Genomic DNA, 18135 nt, shown 5'->3' with positions numbered 1-18135 from the left:
ATATCCTACCAGAAGAACAAATAAGGGCATGTGTTTAGTTTATCATGTTGTAACATAATTGTGTGCAGTGCAGGCAGCATCTTTTTCCCTTTTACTTGTATCTGGCAATGAAAGGTGCTGGCAAAGCACCTCCTTGAACAATCCCTTTAGTCCTCAGAAAGACTCTTCAGGGAAAGTGCTAAACTCCCTCTTGCCTTCCATCAAATCGTTTCAGTTTTTGTTTTTTGTTTTTTGTTTTTTTTTTTTTTTTTGTGGCGTTGGATGCCATCTGATCCCCTAGTTCCTCCAGATAGTGTATCACACAAGTCTTCTTTCCATCTGGCTTTATCTCTGCAAGGAATATGCTTCATGTAGAGAACACCAGTCTTCTTTTTCCACCCACGTGCCGAAGCAAAAAAATTGAGGTGAATCCATAGAAACTCCCAGTAGCTGTACAGCAGAAATCACAAAGTTCGAGTCAAATATATTTTTCCCTTTTTTCATCCACATCAAAGGCATGAATACAACAAGGCATTGTTAGTTGTGGTGGGCAAACTGAAGAGTCTGCTGATATAACAGATCAGGTTTTTAAGGCCTTTGTCTATGCAGAGTTACAATAATGCAGAAGCCAAATTGATTAGAAAGACAGGAGAGAAGAAAAAAATGATAGAAACTGAGAGAGAAAGAGAGAGAGAGAGGAGATACATCTCAGTAATGTCTAAAAAGTCAATACTGTGTCTACAGATGGAGAAGTGCACATTGCTTGCCCTTTGAAAGCTTCTCCGCAACTTTGTCATAAATACTGTCAAAGTTAAGAACACATTTTAATGGAGTTCAGCGGCAGTTGAACACATTCATTCCCGCAGCCCGTAAGAAGAAATGCTAGGAGACTTTAGCCTAAAATATCCAAGTAGACTGGAGATGCCTTGGCCAAGTTCTGGAGGAGGGAATGGATTTCTTTGATGTTGAGCCTCATGTGAGGCTCCCGTTGCCAGCAGCCCAACATCAAGTCATACACTTCCTTGGGGCATGTGCGAGGTCGCTGCAGGACTCGGCCCTGAGTGATGCACTCAATCACCTACAAGAAATCACAAGGAAAGGATCAGCACACTCATGCCAACTAGGGCAGGGGGGGAGGTGGATGCATCCATAGAGGAGTTAACTGATAATTGCCACAGCAGACTCACTGGTGGCAGTCACCCAGCCAACCCTGCCAAGGGCTGCATTTCTAGGCAGACGCATGAGCAGCAGGATGCAATCTGGAAAATTCACTGTAAGTTGCTTCTGTATTGCAGAAGAAAATTGCACTGTAAGGAGCAATATCTTCAACTGATGTCAAGTTCACCCACGTTGCCCCTTCCACTCTTGAGAGAATGATGGCCAGGAAGTAATCCCATACCTCCTCTCTCTATCCATCTAAAAAACTCACCTCATCTTAGAAGGAGGCTAAGTTTTCACCCTACTCACACAGAGCATTAGCACCTCTCCCACCCTCCCTCCTTAAACTTATGAGTATCACTGTGATTGATCTCTGGAAGGGGGTTCCTTGTAGCTGCCTGGAAACGAAGAGATCTCCAGGTTACTTCAGTCTATTCAAGAATGGTTTTGGACAACCACTTTGCAACAATTACAAGAATGACATGGAACTGAAATCACACAAAGCCCATTCAGGAGATATCTAAGCTCCTTTTCATTGCCTCATAGTCTTTCTCAATACCCAGAGCAGACTCTATCTTATACAAAGGAAAAAGCTAAATTCCAACTGGTATAGCTCTGGTTGGAGAACTTGCATCCACCCTGAGGAGAAAAGGCTGAAAAGGAAGAAATTCAACCACGAAATTCATGACAGTACCATGAATACCTGATATCAGGGGTTTTGCCATTACTAAATAAATTTGTCGCTGTCCCTTCTCCAGAGAGGCTATACCAATAGTTAATGTGCCAGCCCTCCCATTGCAGTTTGACAATGTATTACACACACCTCGTTGTTAGAGAGCTGGTACCATGGCTGTTTGCCATAGGTAAAGATTTCCCATAAAACAACCCCCAGGCTCCAGACATCGCTTTCTGTGGTGAACTTCCTGTACATGATACTCTCTGGAGGCATCCAACGAATGGGCAGCATGGTGTGACCCCCAACCTGAGAAAAACAAATTAAAGAGTCAGAAATAATTCCTCCAGACCTTCACAAGAAAGAGTATCAAGACGTTAAATGAAGAGAATCCATAGTTTCTTTTTTCCCCATCTGAGGAGCTTTTAGCAACTAGGGATTCATGGTCCAAACCCCTCTCTCCCCAGCAACAATCACTACCATGATAGGTTTCTCAACAGAATCTCCAAAGACATTGTTTCTGAAGTTCAAACTCTCTAACATTTACTTGGCACATCCTATCCAAGGAGCACGAAGATCTATAAAATTATTAATTAATTTAGCCTACCAACCCACTTTAAATTAGGCCAGTTTTACTCTCCATTTTAACACTCGGGAAACTATAAAAGATTCATGAAATGAAATCTGCAGTGTTGATTCTCGTAAGAACTCAGTGATATCAACTCAAATCTATGAAGACTCAGTGATCTAACTGCATGACATGGTAGGATCAGGATCTGTATGGTTTAATACTCTGATTTTGAGTGAATTAAAGCAAAGCTATTTTCTGTTGATAAATTCCAAAGTCAATGCATCAAATTATTTTGTTCCACATTAACTACCCAGTCCTACACAGATTTAAAAAAAAAATCAGTCCTTCGGATATATTGCCTTGATAATAAACAACTTGTAAGACATAGACTCCTATCCCAAATTAGCTTGTGCTGAATGGGATCTTTCACCTAATGAATGCCTTAGAACATTTTTCATTTTCCCCAGAATGCTATACTTCCTTAAAATTAGGTTTCCTAACCTTAATTTAATTTTTTTAAAAATCTCTTATTTCCAATTTCTAAACAATTTATTGTTCCTGGTATGTCCCATTCTGACTGGATCATATCAATAAAGAAATCCACCCAAGTTATTTTAAAATAGCGTAATTGCTGAGATACTGTGATATATAAATATTCTGATTACTTTTTTATCAAGACAGCTGCAAATATTTCCAAGGAAGTTTAAAAAAAAAAAAACAACACAAAAGGAAAGCTTTTTTAAAGACATTTCATTATTGACTAACTCTCATTTTCCTGACTGAAAATGTATTTAGTTATGAAACCATATTTGCACTCTCAAGATTCTGTCAATTCAAAATATCATTTCTCCTTGTGGGACTTTACATTTGTTGTTATAAATAATGCCCTCCTTGTTCTCATGTTGAAACAGCAAATGGAAGGAAAACCCAATAGAAGTTCAGTAAGAGTTCACATTATTTCTAAATCATTCAGAACATCCATTTCCAGATATTTGTCAATAATTCAGTGTAGCGCAGCATACCAAAAACACAGCTATGGCTCTGAGAGCTCAACCCTGTTCCATGCATTGCCACACGTAAATGCTTGATACTGACTCCATAAAAAAAACAGAAAGTCATGTCAAAACTTCCACAGACTCAGTCTATTACTAGGCTCTTCTTCTCCGCTCCCTACAGGAGATGTCACGCAAGAAATGGAGGAGTATTTTTTGCAGGGATGCTGAATGAAAGGCAGGGCTCCTGAGTTCAGTTCCTGGCTACATTGTGGATTTGCTTCTGACTCAATGCAGGTTGCTGTGCACAGGTTCAAAGCCATTTAAAAGGGCCAACTCCTGTGGATCTCCACCTAATTTAAAAACATACATGTGAGCACTCCATGGACAGAGAATGGACACACATTTTTAAGTGCTTTGCTCAATTCAGCCCATCAGTCTCTGTGTTACAGTTTACTCCTCTGTCAGGCAGTCTGGCTGTAAGGCTCTATGCATCACTATTTTCAATCACCTTTGAGTGAGAAGCCACTCAATGTGGAGAGTTTGAAGTGACAAACAAACAGGCTGAGATGCAAACAAAGGATCAGTTTCCCACCTTATCATAACGTAAACTGACATGGCAACCAAACAATTCCAAATCACCACTTTTACTCCCATCTTGAGAGGCGTTTCCTTAGAAACTTCAGAAAAGTTAGTCCCTTAGAAACATGCAGCCATATATACCCAGACAAAGGGCAAGTGCCATTAAAAGATGGTTCGTAATGAGAAGCTTTTGGTCTCATAAAATATTAAGATGGCTCTTAGATCTGCTCATCTTACAGCCTCTGCTAGTGGTTCTTTTCAGCAATTTCTTTGACTCATTTCTTAAAAATTAATGAAAGCAATAAACGATAAAATAGGTGTCTTTTTTTTCTTATTTGTCACAACTTACATCAAGAGATCTTGAAAAAGCAATTAAAAAAAAAGAAACCAACACTCTCCAAATCTTCTTTTCCCATGGTTCCCTGCTACAGAACCACAGTGTATTTGTGGTAGGACTCTATGCTGTTTCCAGTGTCATTCAGTAAAATGAATGACACACCCCTAGAGTGATGATGATAAATTGCCTCCAAATGATGGCTCTGTGATGAACCGATCCGTAACATCACAGACCTAGCTGTCTCTCTTTGCAGTCATAACAAGACTGACTCATCAGTATAGACACCATGAATTCGATTTACAGATAAGCACAAGCCACAGGGTTCTTTGGTGTTATTTCCACATCATTTTGCCTGGAGCTGTGTCCGTTTCTGTTCCTGAAGGCAAAAGACTTCACTGGGCAGAGTATTTGTCCAGGACTGAGAAGTCCTGAGGTATCTCCATGTCTATCATTGCCAGTATCAGTCACTTTAGGCACAGTTACTTCCAGTGCCACAGTTTTTTTGTGAAGGTAACATTTAATACCTTGGAAAGTATCAATAGAAGTATTGTAAGAGGTGTTCTTCTTGCCAGATGGCATTACAGTGAAGACAGGATATCTGTGCAACACTGAGCATCACCTGTGGCAGGGTGAGCATCTACCCATGGCCCAAGAGTACTTTCAGTTTCAACTCAGATTTCAGTTCAGCCACATCAAAAGCACAGGTCAGAGCTTGGCCAAAGGCACTTTTTCTAAATGCACATTTCCTTCTCTATTACTGATCAGTGGTTACTGAGTCAACACTCACTCAGCTCAGAAAAGCATTAAGGGCTGCGTTACGTGTATGCTTAAAATGAAGCACATGCTTCAAAGCTTTCTTGAACTGAAGCCGGGGACTTGACACCACTGTTCACAGGATGCCTGAAACAAATTGCCAGTCAGTTGTGAGCTTATTTCGATCTTTATTGGACTGTTGAGCCCAAGCACCCGCAGTTGTGCCATAATAGCAGTAAAGAGAGGTGGAGTGCCTTTTTGCTGTTGTTGCCAAACTCTCAGCATGGCTAAGGGGTGTTTTCCAAGAAGGACCAATGAAGGAAGAAATGATTACACTGACCAAACTTTAAAAGTGCTGAGTGCTTCAAAGTGATCACTTCTGCATTTGCTTTAATAAGAAATGCAAGTATTACACAGCTCTCAGATATCATCAGCGTTCTGCAGGATAAAGTCCCTGCTATGAAAACTGTCATTGCAGTGCTGCTTGATACAAATAATTTTTAAAATGGTTGTGTGCTAAGCAGGCTACAGTTGAAGGTAAATAACACCTTTATATACAATCTAGCTAAGGTTATGACAGTTTTAAAAGCATTATAGTTTAACTTAATATGCTATCACTTTAAAATCCATACTGTAGCAGTAAAAACGCTGCAAAAATGGCCATTTTATGGATATAAATTAGGGTATATTTTCTTCATTCTTAGCTGAAAGCAGCCGCATTATGATGGTTCATTTTTGTTTAGAATTGCACTTCTACAGATCCTTTCTGGGACTTAAGTACTTGCTTCCAAATGTCAGTTTATGAAAGGAAGCACTCTCTAGCCCAGCCGTAGCCTTGTATTATGTTCAATAGGTGTTTTTACTAGCAATATTGGGCTAGAATCTAAACCAGAAAGCCTGGTGAATTTGCTTCTGCAATGTGCAAACTATCCACAGGGAGGAGGCTGCTATGCCAGGTCAGTGAACTACGATCTCCAAAGCAGCACTTCCAAAAGGAAACCGCCACACTATTCCTTATGTGAAATGTTGCACTTTCAACAATACAATGTCATTCCACTTGCCACCACTTTCAGTACTCATTTTTTAAATTAATTTAGCCCTTTGAAAGGTGCCAGATAAGTCAATCTTGAACATTGTTTTCATCTATTTGCAAAAGTCAAGCTTCAAGGATTGCTGTAGTAGCACCACGTCTTAGCCTTGAAGCAGGCTCTAATCCTAGAGTTTGCTAAAGTTTGTTCAATTTCTGATTTCGTATGTTCCATACCCAGCTTCACAGGCACTAGGAAATAGTGAGGCTTGTCTAATGCAGAAATTTTGGTTATAAGAAGGAATCCAGGCCTATGGTATGAAATTCTGTGGAAGCTGTCTTTTTGTTGCCCAAGGGTCTGCATGCATCCACCTGCCCATCCACCCATTGAATGTAAACCCAGCTTTCTTGCACATTAATATTACTGCTACAGAGATGAGCCCTCAGCTCATTGTCATCAAGCTGAAGGCAGCCAATCACTGCAATTTCCCTACGCCAACTAAAAAGGCATCTACTGATACCCTGCCCTGGTCACTGTTTCAACTTCTACTGCCCAACTGCCATGGGAAACCAGTGCCCTGTTGACTGATGTTTGTGAGCAGATAGATATGATCTCTTACAAACAATGAGCAAATGAAGCCTTGTGCTCCTGCTGGGAACAGGAGGCTGTGGCTGGAACTGGGGGAAGCCAGCCTACAGAGATACGGAAGAAACAGGCTGTATGTGTGGCTGCACAGATAAGATGGGAGCCATGGGCTAGGAAAGGCACAAGAAATAATGTTGCTAAGATGACCACTCAACCACTTCACAGCAAGTTTATGCCTTACTCATTTATACCATGAAAAGGGAGGGCTGAATGATTGGCCATGCTTCTGCAATGCATGCCAGCTGCAACCGAGTCTTACCACAGCATCACTAGGGGCTGCGGTGCTGAGGGTATGACAGAGGTCTCTTGGGCTCCAGACTCATGTCGCAGGGTGCTGCAGAGGCTGACCAAACATCAGGACAGGGACTAACTGGAACAGGGAGCAATGTCTCTTCCTGCTAAATGCTGGTGGCCATATTTGGAGGTACTCCAGCAGTCCTGGAGAGGACGTCAAATTCAACCCCTAGCTTTTGCAGGCATTGTATTACATAATGTTTTCCCCATTTTTTTTCAGTTTCTGGCCTTTAGTACTTGATTACTCTGAATGCATGCAGTAAAAAGCACAGCAACCAGTTGCATAGTCTTGGAAAACAGACTTCATTTACGTTCAGCGTTCCCAGGTTCCCACGATTCCCGCAGGGTGACATTGCAGTAATGTGTCACAGTGCTTTGTATATTCTCTAAAGACTAGTGATGCTTTTTCTGCCAACAGGATAAAAGTAATCTTTTTACTTTGTAAGCTCAATGAACCTGAATGACTAATGCATGGGTTTCAGCCCTGATCCTGCTCAATGACCTGGTCCAGCTTGCCTGCTGCATCTCTCCAGAGCCCTGCTGATCTCAGACTTTTGCAATTCAGGGTGGTAGTCTGGAAAGCAGCAATACAGTTCGGCATATGCTTACATTAACTGTCATGTGACAAGTATATATTCAGTCTCTTTAATGCAACTGGATCCTAGTTTGTCACACTGGAACCAAGCTATACCTTTTGATGTATTTTTTCACACCCTCCCCAAAAAAAGCATCCAGTATACTTGTGGAATTACAGCATTTCAGGGTAGTCTTTGCTATTTATGTTTTGGTCTTCTGACTTGTTTCTCTATTTCAGGATGATATAACTGCAAAGAAATGTTTGATGCAAAAATTATCATGTCTTGCTGCTAAAACTGAAAACCTCTCCTCTCTTGGTGAACATCTGCTCTTTCCCCCTCATATAATGCTGGCAAATGTTTCTCTCAGTACAACAGAAGATCAATAATTGTTATTTTCATTTCTTCCATGCTCTGGCCTTGCAGACAAACTCAATGTTTCGTCTTAAAATATCATCAGTCCTGCCATGTCCACTTGCAGAAAAGCCATATATTATTTTCACAGTCATAACAAGCCATACCACTCCAGCACATGAGGTTGTTGAATTATGAAATAAAGCAGATTATTAGCCAACAGCTAAAGATATGTCCTTTCATTTTAACTTTTAACCATGCTTTAGTTCACCTCTACTCAAAAGGGGCTTATATCTAAATTTCTTAATTAATTCTACCATTGGTCTTGTCAGAAAACTGAAACAATATCTAGAACAACATTTCATAGAATCATAGTTTGCATCAGAATGGACCTTTAAAGGTCACCTAGTCCAACCCCCCTGCAATAAGCAGGGATATCTACAACTAGATCAGGTTGCTCAGAGCCCTGTCCAACTTGACCTTGAATGTTTCCCAGGATGGGGCATCTACCACCTCTCTGGGCAACCTGTTCCTGGGTTTCACCACTCTCATCATAAAAAATTTATTCCTCATATCTAGCCTAAATCTACCGTCTCTCAGCTTAAAGCCATTACCCCTTGTCCTATCGCAACAAGCCCTACTGAAAAGTCTGTCCCCCTTTCTTCTAGGCCCCCTTTAAGTATTGAAAGGATGAAATAAGGTCTCCTTGGAGCCTTCTCCAAGATGAACAACCCCAACTCACTCAGGCTGTCCTCATAGGAGAGGCATTGCATCCCTCTGATCATTTTTGTGGCCCTCCTCTGGACGTGCTCCAACAGGTCCATGTCTTTCCTGTGCTGAGGGCTCCAGGGCTGAATGCAGTACTCCAGGTGGGGTTTCCCCAGAGCAGAGTAGAGGGGTAGAATCACCTCCGTCAACCTGCTGGCCATGCTTCTTTTGATGCAGCCTGGGATATGGTTGGCTTTCTGGGCTGCAAGTGCATATTGTTGGCTCACATCCAGCTTTTCACTCACCAGTACCCCCAAGTCCTTGTCAAAGGTGCTCTCAATCCTTTCATCCCCCAGACTGTACTGGTATTGAGGGTTGCCCCAGCCCAGGCGCAGGACCCTGCACTTGGCCTTGTTGAACCTCATGAGGTTTGCACAGGCCAGCTTCTTGAGCCTGTCCAGGTCCCTCTGGATGGCATCCTGTCCCTCAGGCATGTCGACCACAACACTCAGCTTGGTGTCATCTGCAAACTTGCTGAGGGTGCACTCTCACTGTCTATGTCACTGATGACATAGATATTGTATAGTATTTGTCCCAGTATGGGCTCCTGAGGGACACAACTTCTCACTAATCTCCATCTGGACATTGAGCCATTGACCACTACCCTCTGGATGCAACCATCCAACCAATTCCTCATACACCGAACGGTCCACTCATCAAATCCACATCTCTCCCATTTAGAGAAGGATGTTGTGGGGCACCATGTCAAAGGCCTTACAGAAGTCCAGATAGACAACATCCATAGGTCTTCCCTTGTCCACTGTTGTAGTCACTCCATCATAGAAGGCCACTAGGTTGGTCAGGTAGGGCCCGCCCTTGGTGAAGCTATGCTGGCTGCCTCAAATCATGTCCCTGTCCTCCATGTGCCTTAGCATAGCTTTCAGGAGGATCTGTTCCATGATCCTCCCCAGGCACAGATGTGAGGCTTACAGGTCGTAGTTCCCAGGGTCATCCTTTCTACTCTTGTTAAGAATGGGTGTAATGTTTCCCTTTTTCCAGTCACCGGGGACTTCACCTGACTGCCATGACTTTTCAAATACCATGGAGAGTGGCTTGACAACCACATCAGCCAATTCCCTCAGGACTCTGGGATGCATCTTGTCAGATTCCATAGACTTATGTATGTTCAGGTTTCTCAGGTGGTGATCTGATCTCTTACAGTGGGAGGGACTTTGTTCCCCCAGTGTCCCCCTTGGAAGTTTGCTTTCCTAAAATTCAGGGTTCTGACTTTACTCTTTGTCTGACCCGTGTCCCTCAGGACTGCAAACTCCACCAGTGCCCTGCAGGCCAGGCTGCCTCCAATCTTGACGTCACTGATTAGCTCACTTGTGTTGGTGACCAACAGGCACAGTATTACATCCCCTCTGGTGGGGTTGTCTATTACCTGGCTTAAGAATTTATCCTCAACGCATTCCAGGAGTTTCCTGGATTGCCTACAGCTCACTGTGCTACTTTCCAGCAGATGTTGCGGTGGGTGATGTCCCACAGCAGTACAAGAGCCTGTGAGCAGGATGCCTCCTGTAGCTGGAGTAAGAAGGCTTCATCAACAGGTGCCCCTTGATCGGGCAGCCTGTAGTGGACACCATCCACAAGGCTCCCTTTGTTGCCTCGGTCTCCGGTTCTTGCCTTTAAGCTTTCAACCTGCTCGTGTCTATTCTTCAGAGACACCATATTATTACACTATTATTAGTCTGTACGTTCTCTCTCACTGATGTGCGGCATCAGTTCAATAATGTGTGTCAATTTTGTGTGGCTGAAGATAAAATTCTTCTGATTAGTTTCTATGAAACTATGAGTGGTATGGAGAAGATGAAGAAAGATCAATTACTCAGTTTCACATAATGCAAGAACCAGAAGACAACAAATGAAATTTGTAAATGGCACATTCATACTAAACAAAAAGAGGCACTCCATCACATAACCTGGACAGGTTTGAGAGGTTGGCCTGTGCAAACCTCATGAAATTCAACCAGGCCAAGTGCAAGGTCCTGCACATGGGTCAGGGCAATCCCAACACAAACACAGGCTGGGTGGAGAATGGCTGGAGAGCAATCCTGAGGAGAAGGACTTGGGGGTCTTGGTTGGTGAGAAGCTCAACATGAGCAAGCAATGTGCACTGGCAGCCCAGAAAGCCAACGACATCCTAGGCTGCATCAAAAGAAGCGTGGCCAGCAGGTCGAGGGAGGTGATTCTGCCCCTCTACATGGCTTTGGTGGGACCCCACCTGGAGTACTGTGTCCAGCTCTGGAGCTGCCAACGTAAGAAGGACATAAACCTGTAGGAGTCAGTCCAGAGGAGGGCCTCAAAAATGATCACCTCTGCTATGAAGACAGGCTGAGGGAGTTGGGGTTGTTCATCCTGGAGAAGAGAAGGCTTCAGGGAAATATTATTGCAGCTTTCCAGTACCTAAAAATGGTTTACAGGAAATCTGAAGAGGGACTTTTTACAAGGGCATGTAGTGATAGGACACAGGGTAATGGCTTTAAACTGAAAGAGGGGAGATTTAGATTAGATATTAGGAAGATTTTTTTTACTATGAGGGTGGTGAGACACTGGAACAGGTTGCCCAGAGAAGCTGTGGATGCCCCATCCCTGGAAGTGTTCAAGGCCAGGCTGGATGGGGCTTTGAGCAACTGGACTAGTGGATGGTATCCCTGCCCATGGCCAGGGGTTGGAACTAGATGATCTTTAAGGTCCCTTCCAACTCTATCTGTTCTACAATTCTATGATAACTAATGTGTCCAAGTCAACAGCAAAACAATTTTTCAATGCGATATTAATAAACTACAGCTACTGCCTTTCTGATTTTCAAAGGAAACAGTTTAGAAAATACCAAGTTCCACTTTTAGCCCCAAATAGCCTGGGCTACCAGGGCGAAGAAAGTTTTAAAAATAACCTTTAATATGCTGTGGAAAACTGGCCTATACAAGTCTGTACCATAGCTGAAATCCTAACTACTGTTTGTTTTTTTAAATAGGGTGTTTGAGGTGTAACATGATGAGATGCCATCTGAACTGCACAGTCAATATCAACACGTAGCAGTCACTTGAGTGCAGACTCTGAAAGCCAAGTATTAAAGCACAGAAGCCAGTTTGTGTTCACTAGGAAATCTCTACTCTTGATGTCAAGTCTGTAAGCTATTTCTCAAGCACTAGAGATCACAACCCTTTCCCATATTTATTTTACTGAAAACCACATTTTTTTTCAAATTTACTGTAGGTTAACGTAACATGTCTGGCTCTATCAGACACGTCAAATTACATCACAGGAGAAGAGGGGAGCAACAGAGCTTGGTTTCTAGCTTTACTTCTCCCTTGTGAGTCACAAAAGTGTTTCTATAATGTACACTGCATGGGAGCACCACAATGTTTAGTTGAAATGTCTCAGATGTTCCAGTTTTTTGAATTAAGTTAGATAGCCTCTCTCCCTTTCCCTGGGTGGTTAATTTATCACATGGCTTACAAATACCAAGACTAAAAAACTGCCACACATATGTAAGTCAACAAAATGAGAAGAGTCTTTTGTTTCACCAGTCCTAAGAATATGGGCCACATCAGTGCAAAAGGGAAATAAGTAAGTCAATTATTTTATGTCAGCCATTTTGACTTGCTCACAGACTACCTATATGATGCTGGGCAAGTCATGTCAGATCACATCTGTGAACTACTGACTGCATGAAGAGAGTTCGGAGATGTACTCTCTCTAGCCAGAAGCATCAAGATGGCAGAGGAAGGTTTCATGAATTCAAACGAAGACCAATAATCTTACTATTTCAGATTTCAGAGGATTAGCAATTGCTCTTTTCTGTGAAGACTTATCTCTACCTGCCTAAAGAGCAACGGAGAAGTATGACTGCAACCACAATCCTGATATGTCTTCAGTGCTCGCACTGGGAATGTCTACACTGAGAGTGTCAATAGGCCAATCTTAGTCTAAGCAGATTGACAACCACATTGGCAGGGACGTGACAAGAGGCTAAATTATACTGGTCCTCAGCCAGATGCTAATAAACCAGGCAATGGCAAGGTCCTCATGCTCATTTTCCTTCTCTTCTGCAGTCTTGATGATGTTTTCTTCTTACTTTCTCTGGGCCATTGTTTATATAAACTGGAAAACACAAGATAAAAGATTCACTAAAATAGAACAGAAAAAATTCTCTGTTGTTTTCCTTCCCTGAATTCTAGTTTTTGTCTCCTCACTTGTAGCATGACATCATTCTATGCGTTGAAACAGGCATTTGCTCTGAAATGAGGCATCCATCAAACAACACACAATATGAGCATTAAAAATACCAGTAACTGCTATGACTGAAAAAAAATATTACTCCTTCCTATTGAGCTTGAAAAATTCTAAGTTGTTCTTATCAAATTCATATGTTGAATTGTTCCTCAAGCTATGCTTAAAGTATTGTTCTTGGACATAAGAGCCAAAATGTAGCCCAAGCAGTGATGAAATCATTTTATAGCTCTTGGCTGAATTTCTACACTGGTGTAAAGGGAGAATTTACACCAGCAGAGGGCTTGGAACCACAAATTCGGGTTTTGGTTTTATATTTGGTTTTGGGTTTTTTTTCTTAATTCTTTTCAGTGCCTGTTTCTACCCTCAGCGCTGTCATTTTCCATTTGGGAAACATTATACAGCGTTGTGTATGCAACGGTTCTTGGAATTCATATGACTGTGTTGGTTTAACACCAACACTGAGCTGTAAATTCTGCCTGAGATGCTGAAGCATCTTTCCTTCTGCCTCTAAACTGAGACCAGATAATCTCCTGACATGCAAGCATTTGCAGGTGTCAGTCTAGTGACAAATGCCCCCTAAAATTTCCCTGAGTGGAACTACTCCCTGATGGCATGTTATAAGGGTGGAGGTTTGGCTTTCTGACATAAAGCCTGGGAAACAGAGGAAGCTCACAGTGATCTTTGAAACGATTTAGGACTCTGCACCAGCATTCCTGCATTTCAGGTAAGGGCTCTCTGAAGATTTAGCACAAAGTGAGTTCCACACCACACCGCAGATTGCACAATGTACTCACATCCTTCACCAAATGCTAGTGGTGTATAGACAAAGGAGAAGAGATGGGTGGGAAAGACACCCACAACTACACCTACTCTCCCTGCTTTTCCCTCACACATTTTGCAGTGCTCCAAAAGAGTATTCTGGAAAACCTTTTACCTCCTTCTAGGATGAAGCTACTCCTTACTGTAACCATGCAGTACTGAGGTAGCTCCTTCCTCATGCATGCCCACCTTCCTCTCTGGATGAATAAGAATACTAAACATTGAGTCCTCTGCTTGCTGCACTGCTGTAGCTATAATTAATTCAAAATTAATGCATAAATGTAATTTTAGATTCACTGCTCAAATAAAAGCAGGATCTGCAGTGAAACTGAGAGCTCAAAGGTTAGAGGCCGCATTTTTTTAAAAACAGGCTGCAATTTTACAGAAAAGTAGTTATGACAATCATTTAGTTTTTGAGATCTGTATTGTTAAAAGTGCAGGTCAACTGTATGATCTTCAATATAAATTTTACATGCAGCATCCCAGACTACAGAGTTGCCTAGATTCAAGGAGGCCCTGGAGACATTCAAAATAAGCCAATTGGGAAAGGAATGTCTCATATTGTTAAGGCAACATATTTCAATTTGTTTGGGGGCTTCTGAGATTGTTTACAGCCCCAGTGTTTTGGACAATTCAGGAATACTTTGGACTATGACTCCCAAATCAATCTCTGAGAAAATCTGGTACTAAAACAAGTCAAATTTAAATTAAGCTGGCACAAGTTTTTTGACCTATGCTTGTATAATGCCTCGGTCAATGAAGTCCTGATCTGCATGGGACTTCCACACAACTTTGCAGTACGTGCCATACATAATAACACTTTTTCTAGCCACTTGTAAAGAATTACAAATGGGCTTACCATAGCAGATGTGCTTTCATTTGTTTATATGATAGTGGGTTAATACAGCCCTAATACTGTTTGTGAGTCTTTGTACTTCAGCATATTTTTCATCTGCTTCAAATGAAAACTTTTGAAATATTATTCCATAGAGCCTGTATTTCCTTTTAAAGTCATGCTACTTTATAATACTCTTTGGACATGTTTAGGATGATCCACACAGAGTATTATCAAATGCACTCAATGATGTTCTTATTAAAATGTTATGTGCTTCAGGCCTTAGTGGATAGTTTTCTTTGTCTTCTTGCCAGGCAAGTCTATTAGTCTTTCTGTATATTAGGCTGTCACCTTCACCTAACCCTGCATCCTGGCCTCTGTGGTTATTTCCACTGAAAACGTCCTTGGATCTTGTATCCACCAGGATATTTTCATTTTATGGTTCACCATGGCCTAGAGGAAGGGGGTGGTTCTGGGGTTCCCATTAGCCTTGACCCCATACCTAGGCTGCAGCCTCATTTTATTTTCCTTTCCTCTCTGTCAGAGAGGAGTTCCCCTTCAAGACACTTCAGTGACTGCGATAGCTAAGATGCTTTTGTTAATAAAAAGCAGATGCACCACTAAGTTCTCTCCTGAAAAGATCTTCCTCCTACCATAATGATTTTGAGTTTGGAAACCCACTGTATTGTGCAAGACCCATTCTGTACGAATGGTCCAGCTTTTCAGAACATAGGAAATGAGTGTTATACAAGTCTCATGTTTATTTTATCAGCTGGCTTATCACTGACTGGCTAACATCCTAAGGGAGGGTGCCTGGCATGGTAGTTCCATGTGAATATTGAAATTTTAAATTAATGGCCTCCAAACTGCTGAACTGTGCATTTGATCTGTTTAATCTGCTTTTCAACTATTTTGAATACTTTGCAGTTATCCCTGTATGAGTGATTGGGTGTTCTCTTGCTGAGAATTATAAACAAGATAGTGAAGGAATAGGATTAATGCAAGATTGTGAAGACTCCATCATAAAATGTATGCCACTTAATTTTGACACGCCACTTACATCTAGTTATATAGGACATTTATAGCATGATAGTAGATGCACTACAGTGTGTTTGGTAAGAGTACTCAAGTATTACTGAAATCTCACTGTTATGGTCAGTATGACAATTTTGCTGGAAAGCAAGAGGTGGCTCCGGTTTTCTGTGAGGATTGTTGAACTAGGTAAATAGTCAAGTGGTAGTTAGCCATTTGAAACCCAAAAATAGTCAGCATGGGTTTATAGAAGGCAGGTCCTGCCAGACGAACCTGATCTCCTTCTATGACAAGATAACCAGATTATTGGATGAGGGAAAGGCTGTTGATATTGTATACGCGGACTTTCAAAAAGCATTCGATACTGTCCCCCATACATTCTTGTGGAAAAACTGGCTTCACACGGCCTGGATGAGCATACGATCTGCTGCATCAAGCACTGGCTGACTGGAAGGTCCCAAAGAGTGGTGCTCAATGGATTTAAATCCAGCTGGCGGCCGCTCACAAGTGGTGTGCCTCAGGGCTCAGTATTAGGACCATTTCTGTTTAACGTCTTTATTGATGATCTCGACAAGGACATAGGGTGTATCATCAGCAAGTTCGCAGATGACACCAAGTTAAGCAGCAGTGTTGATTCCCAGGAGGATAGGGAAGCTCTACAGACAGACTTAGATAGATTGGATCGTTGGGCCAACATCAATTGTATGAGTTTCAACAAGGGCAAGTGCCAGGTCCTGCACTTGGGCCACAATAACCCCAAGCAGTGCTACAGGCTTGGGGAAATATGGCTGGAAAGCTGCCTGGAAGAAAGAGACCTGGAGGTTCTAATTAACAAGTGGCTGAATATGAACAGGCAGTGTGCCCAGGTGGCCAAGAAAGCCAACGGCATCCTGGCTTGTATTAGAAACAGCGTGACCAGCAGAAGTAGGGAGGTGATTGTCCCCCTGTACTCAGCACTGATGAGGCCACACCTCGAGTATTGTGTCCAGTTTTGGGCACCTCAATACAAGAGAGATATTGAGGTGCTGGAGCGAGTGCAGAGGAGGGCAACGAAGCCGGTGAAGGGCCTGGAAAACAAATCATATGAAGAGCGGTTGAAGGAGCTGGGACTGTTTAGTATGAGGAAGAAGAGGCTGAGGGGAGACCTCATCACTCTCTACAATCACTTGAAAGGACACTGTAGAGAGGTTGGTGCTGGTCTCTTCGCACAGGTAATTAATGACAGAACGAGAGGGAATGGCTTCAAGCTCCAACAGGGTAGGTTTAGACTGAACATTAGGAAAGAATTTTTCACAGAAAGAGTGGTCGGGCATTGGAGTAGGCTGCCCAGGGAGGTGGTTGAGTCACCATCCCTGAATGTGTTTAAGAGCCGTTTAGATGCGGTGTTGGGCGATATGGTGTAGGGAAGAACTTTGTAGAGTAGGGTAGATGGTTGGACTCGATGATCCCAAGGGTCTCTTCCAACCTAGACGATTCTATGATTCTATGATAACGCTACATGTACTTTCTTTTGCCTGTTTTGAAGAGGTAACAATGAGTATCATACGTGAGCCACTACAGACAATGCTTCTATCGGACAGGTATTAAGTCTGACAATTCCTGAACAAAATTCAATCCAACTTCTTACTCTTTAAGGTCAGAAAACTTCTCAGCATCCATGTTTTCCTGTGACAAGCCTGACATAATAATGGCAGAAGGAAGTTCTTGTCTCCAAGACTGTCTTGGCTCTAGAGAAAGCAGGGGAGAACTTTCCCGGTTAAATGAACCTAATATGGGTTACTCCCCATGATGGGCACTTACTCAAGTAAGGTCCTCTTTATAGTCATCAGGACCACTTTAATGAAGAAGCATCTACTAAACAACGCAACAACTCAACAGCCTAGCTTTGGGGAATGGGGAAAGGAATCAAGATGAATACCAATAGAATTGAAAAGAGGGTGTGGGGATGGCAGGACCACAGAAGGCTTACAGGAGCTTGGTAAAAAGCAAAATGGTCACAACCATAGACCAGGGCATGCAGGAATGATGACCAGTCAGTCTTCTATCTATTGCACAGCATCTCCAATAAGCAAGCACACAAGCAGTCATCAGTGAGCACTATGTCCCACATAACCATCTTACTTACAGCATGCAGTCCCCTTATGGATAAGCTGAAGCCTGGGAAGACTCTTTCAGCCCTAATCTTGCATGTGCCTTTCAGTTATTTCAGTAAATACCCAGGAACATCAAAAGCCTCCTGCAGAAAGTGATTTATGGTCAAAACACTGTCGAGTTATGAGAAGCCTCAACCCTTTTCTGCTTCAGCAAAGGATATGCAATATTCAGAATGAACACTGCTGAAATAACACAATATTCAGAATAATAAATATCACTTCACCTCTCCAGCACAAAAACTGCAGTTTCCTTGCTCATTCATTTTTCTTCTGCGAGAGAGGCATAGGGAATAAAAGAGTGTAAGGCAGAAACAGTACCTTCTCTAAGAGACCACAGAGACAGCTTTC

General features: G+C 42.3%; 1 protein-coding gene across 4 annotated transcripts in view; it reads right to left on the bottom strand.

The window, feature by feature from the left end:
• Positions 1–871: 871 nt before the first annotated feature.
• The window catches only part of NTRK2 (neurotrophic receptor tyrosine kinase 2), a 208114-nt gene continuing 190850 nt past the window's right edge, over positions 872–18135 (bottom strand). For all 4 annotated transcript variants that reach the window (XM_074166921.1, XM_074166919.1, XM_074166920.1 and 1 more), the window contains 2 exons: positions 1961–2119; positions 872–1057 (listed from right to left, as the gene is read on the bottom strand). In XM_074166921.1, the coding sequence (XP_074023022.1) occupies positions 872–1057; positions 1961–2119 (345 nt within the window). The remainder of the gene's footprint in view (positions 1058–1960; positions 2120–18135) is intronic.

The sequence above is a fragment of the Numenius arquata genome, chromosome Z (genome assembly GCF_964106895.1).
Source record: "Numenius arquata chromosome Z, bNumArq3.hap1.1, whole genome shotgun sequence".
Lineage (NCBI taxonomy): Eukaryota > Metazoa > Chordata > Aves > Charadriiformes > Scolopacidae > Numenius > Numenius arquata.
The sequence above is the reverse complement of the archived record's forward strand: the minus strand, read 5'-3'. Positions and strand labels throughout refer to the sequence as shown.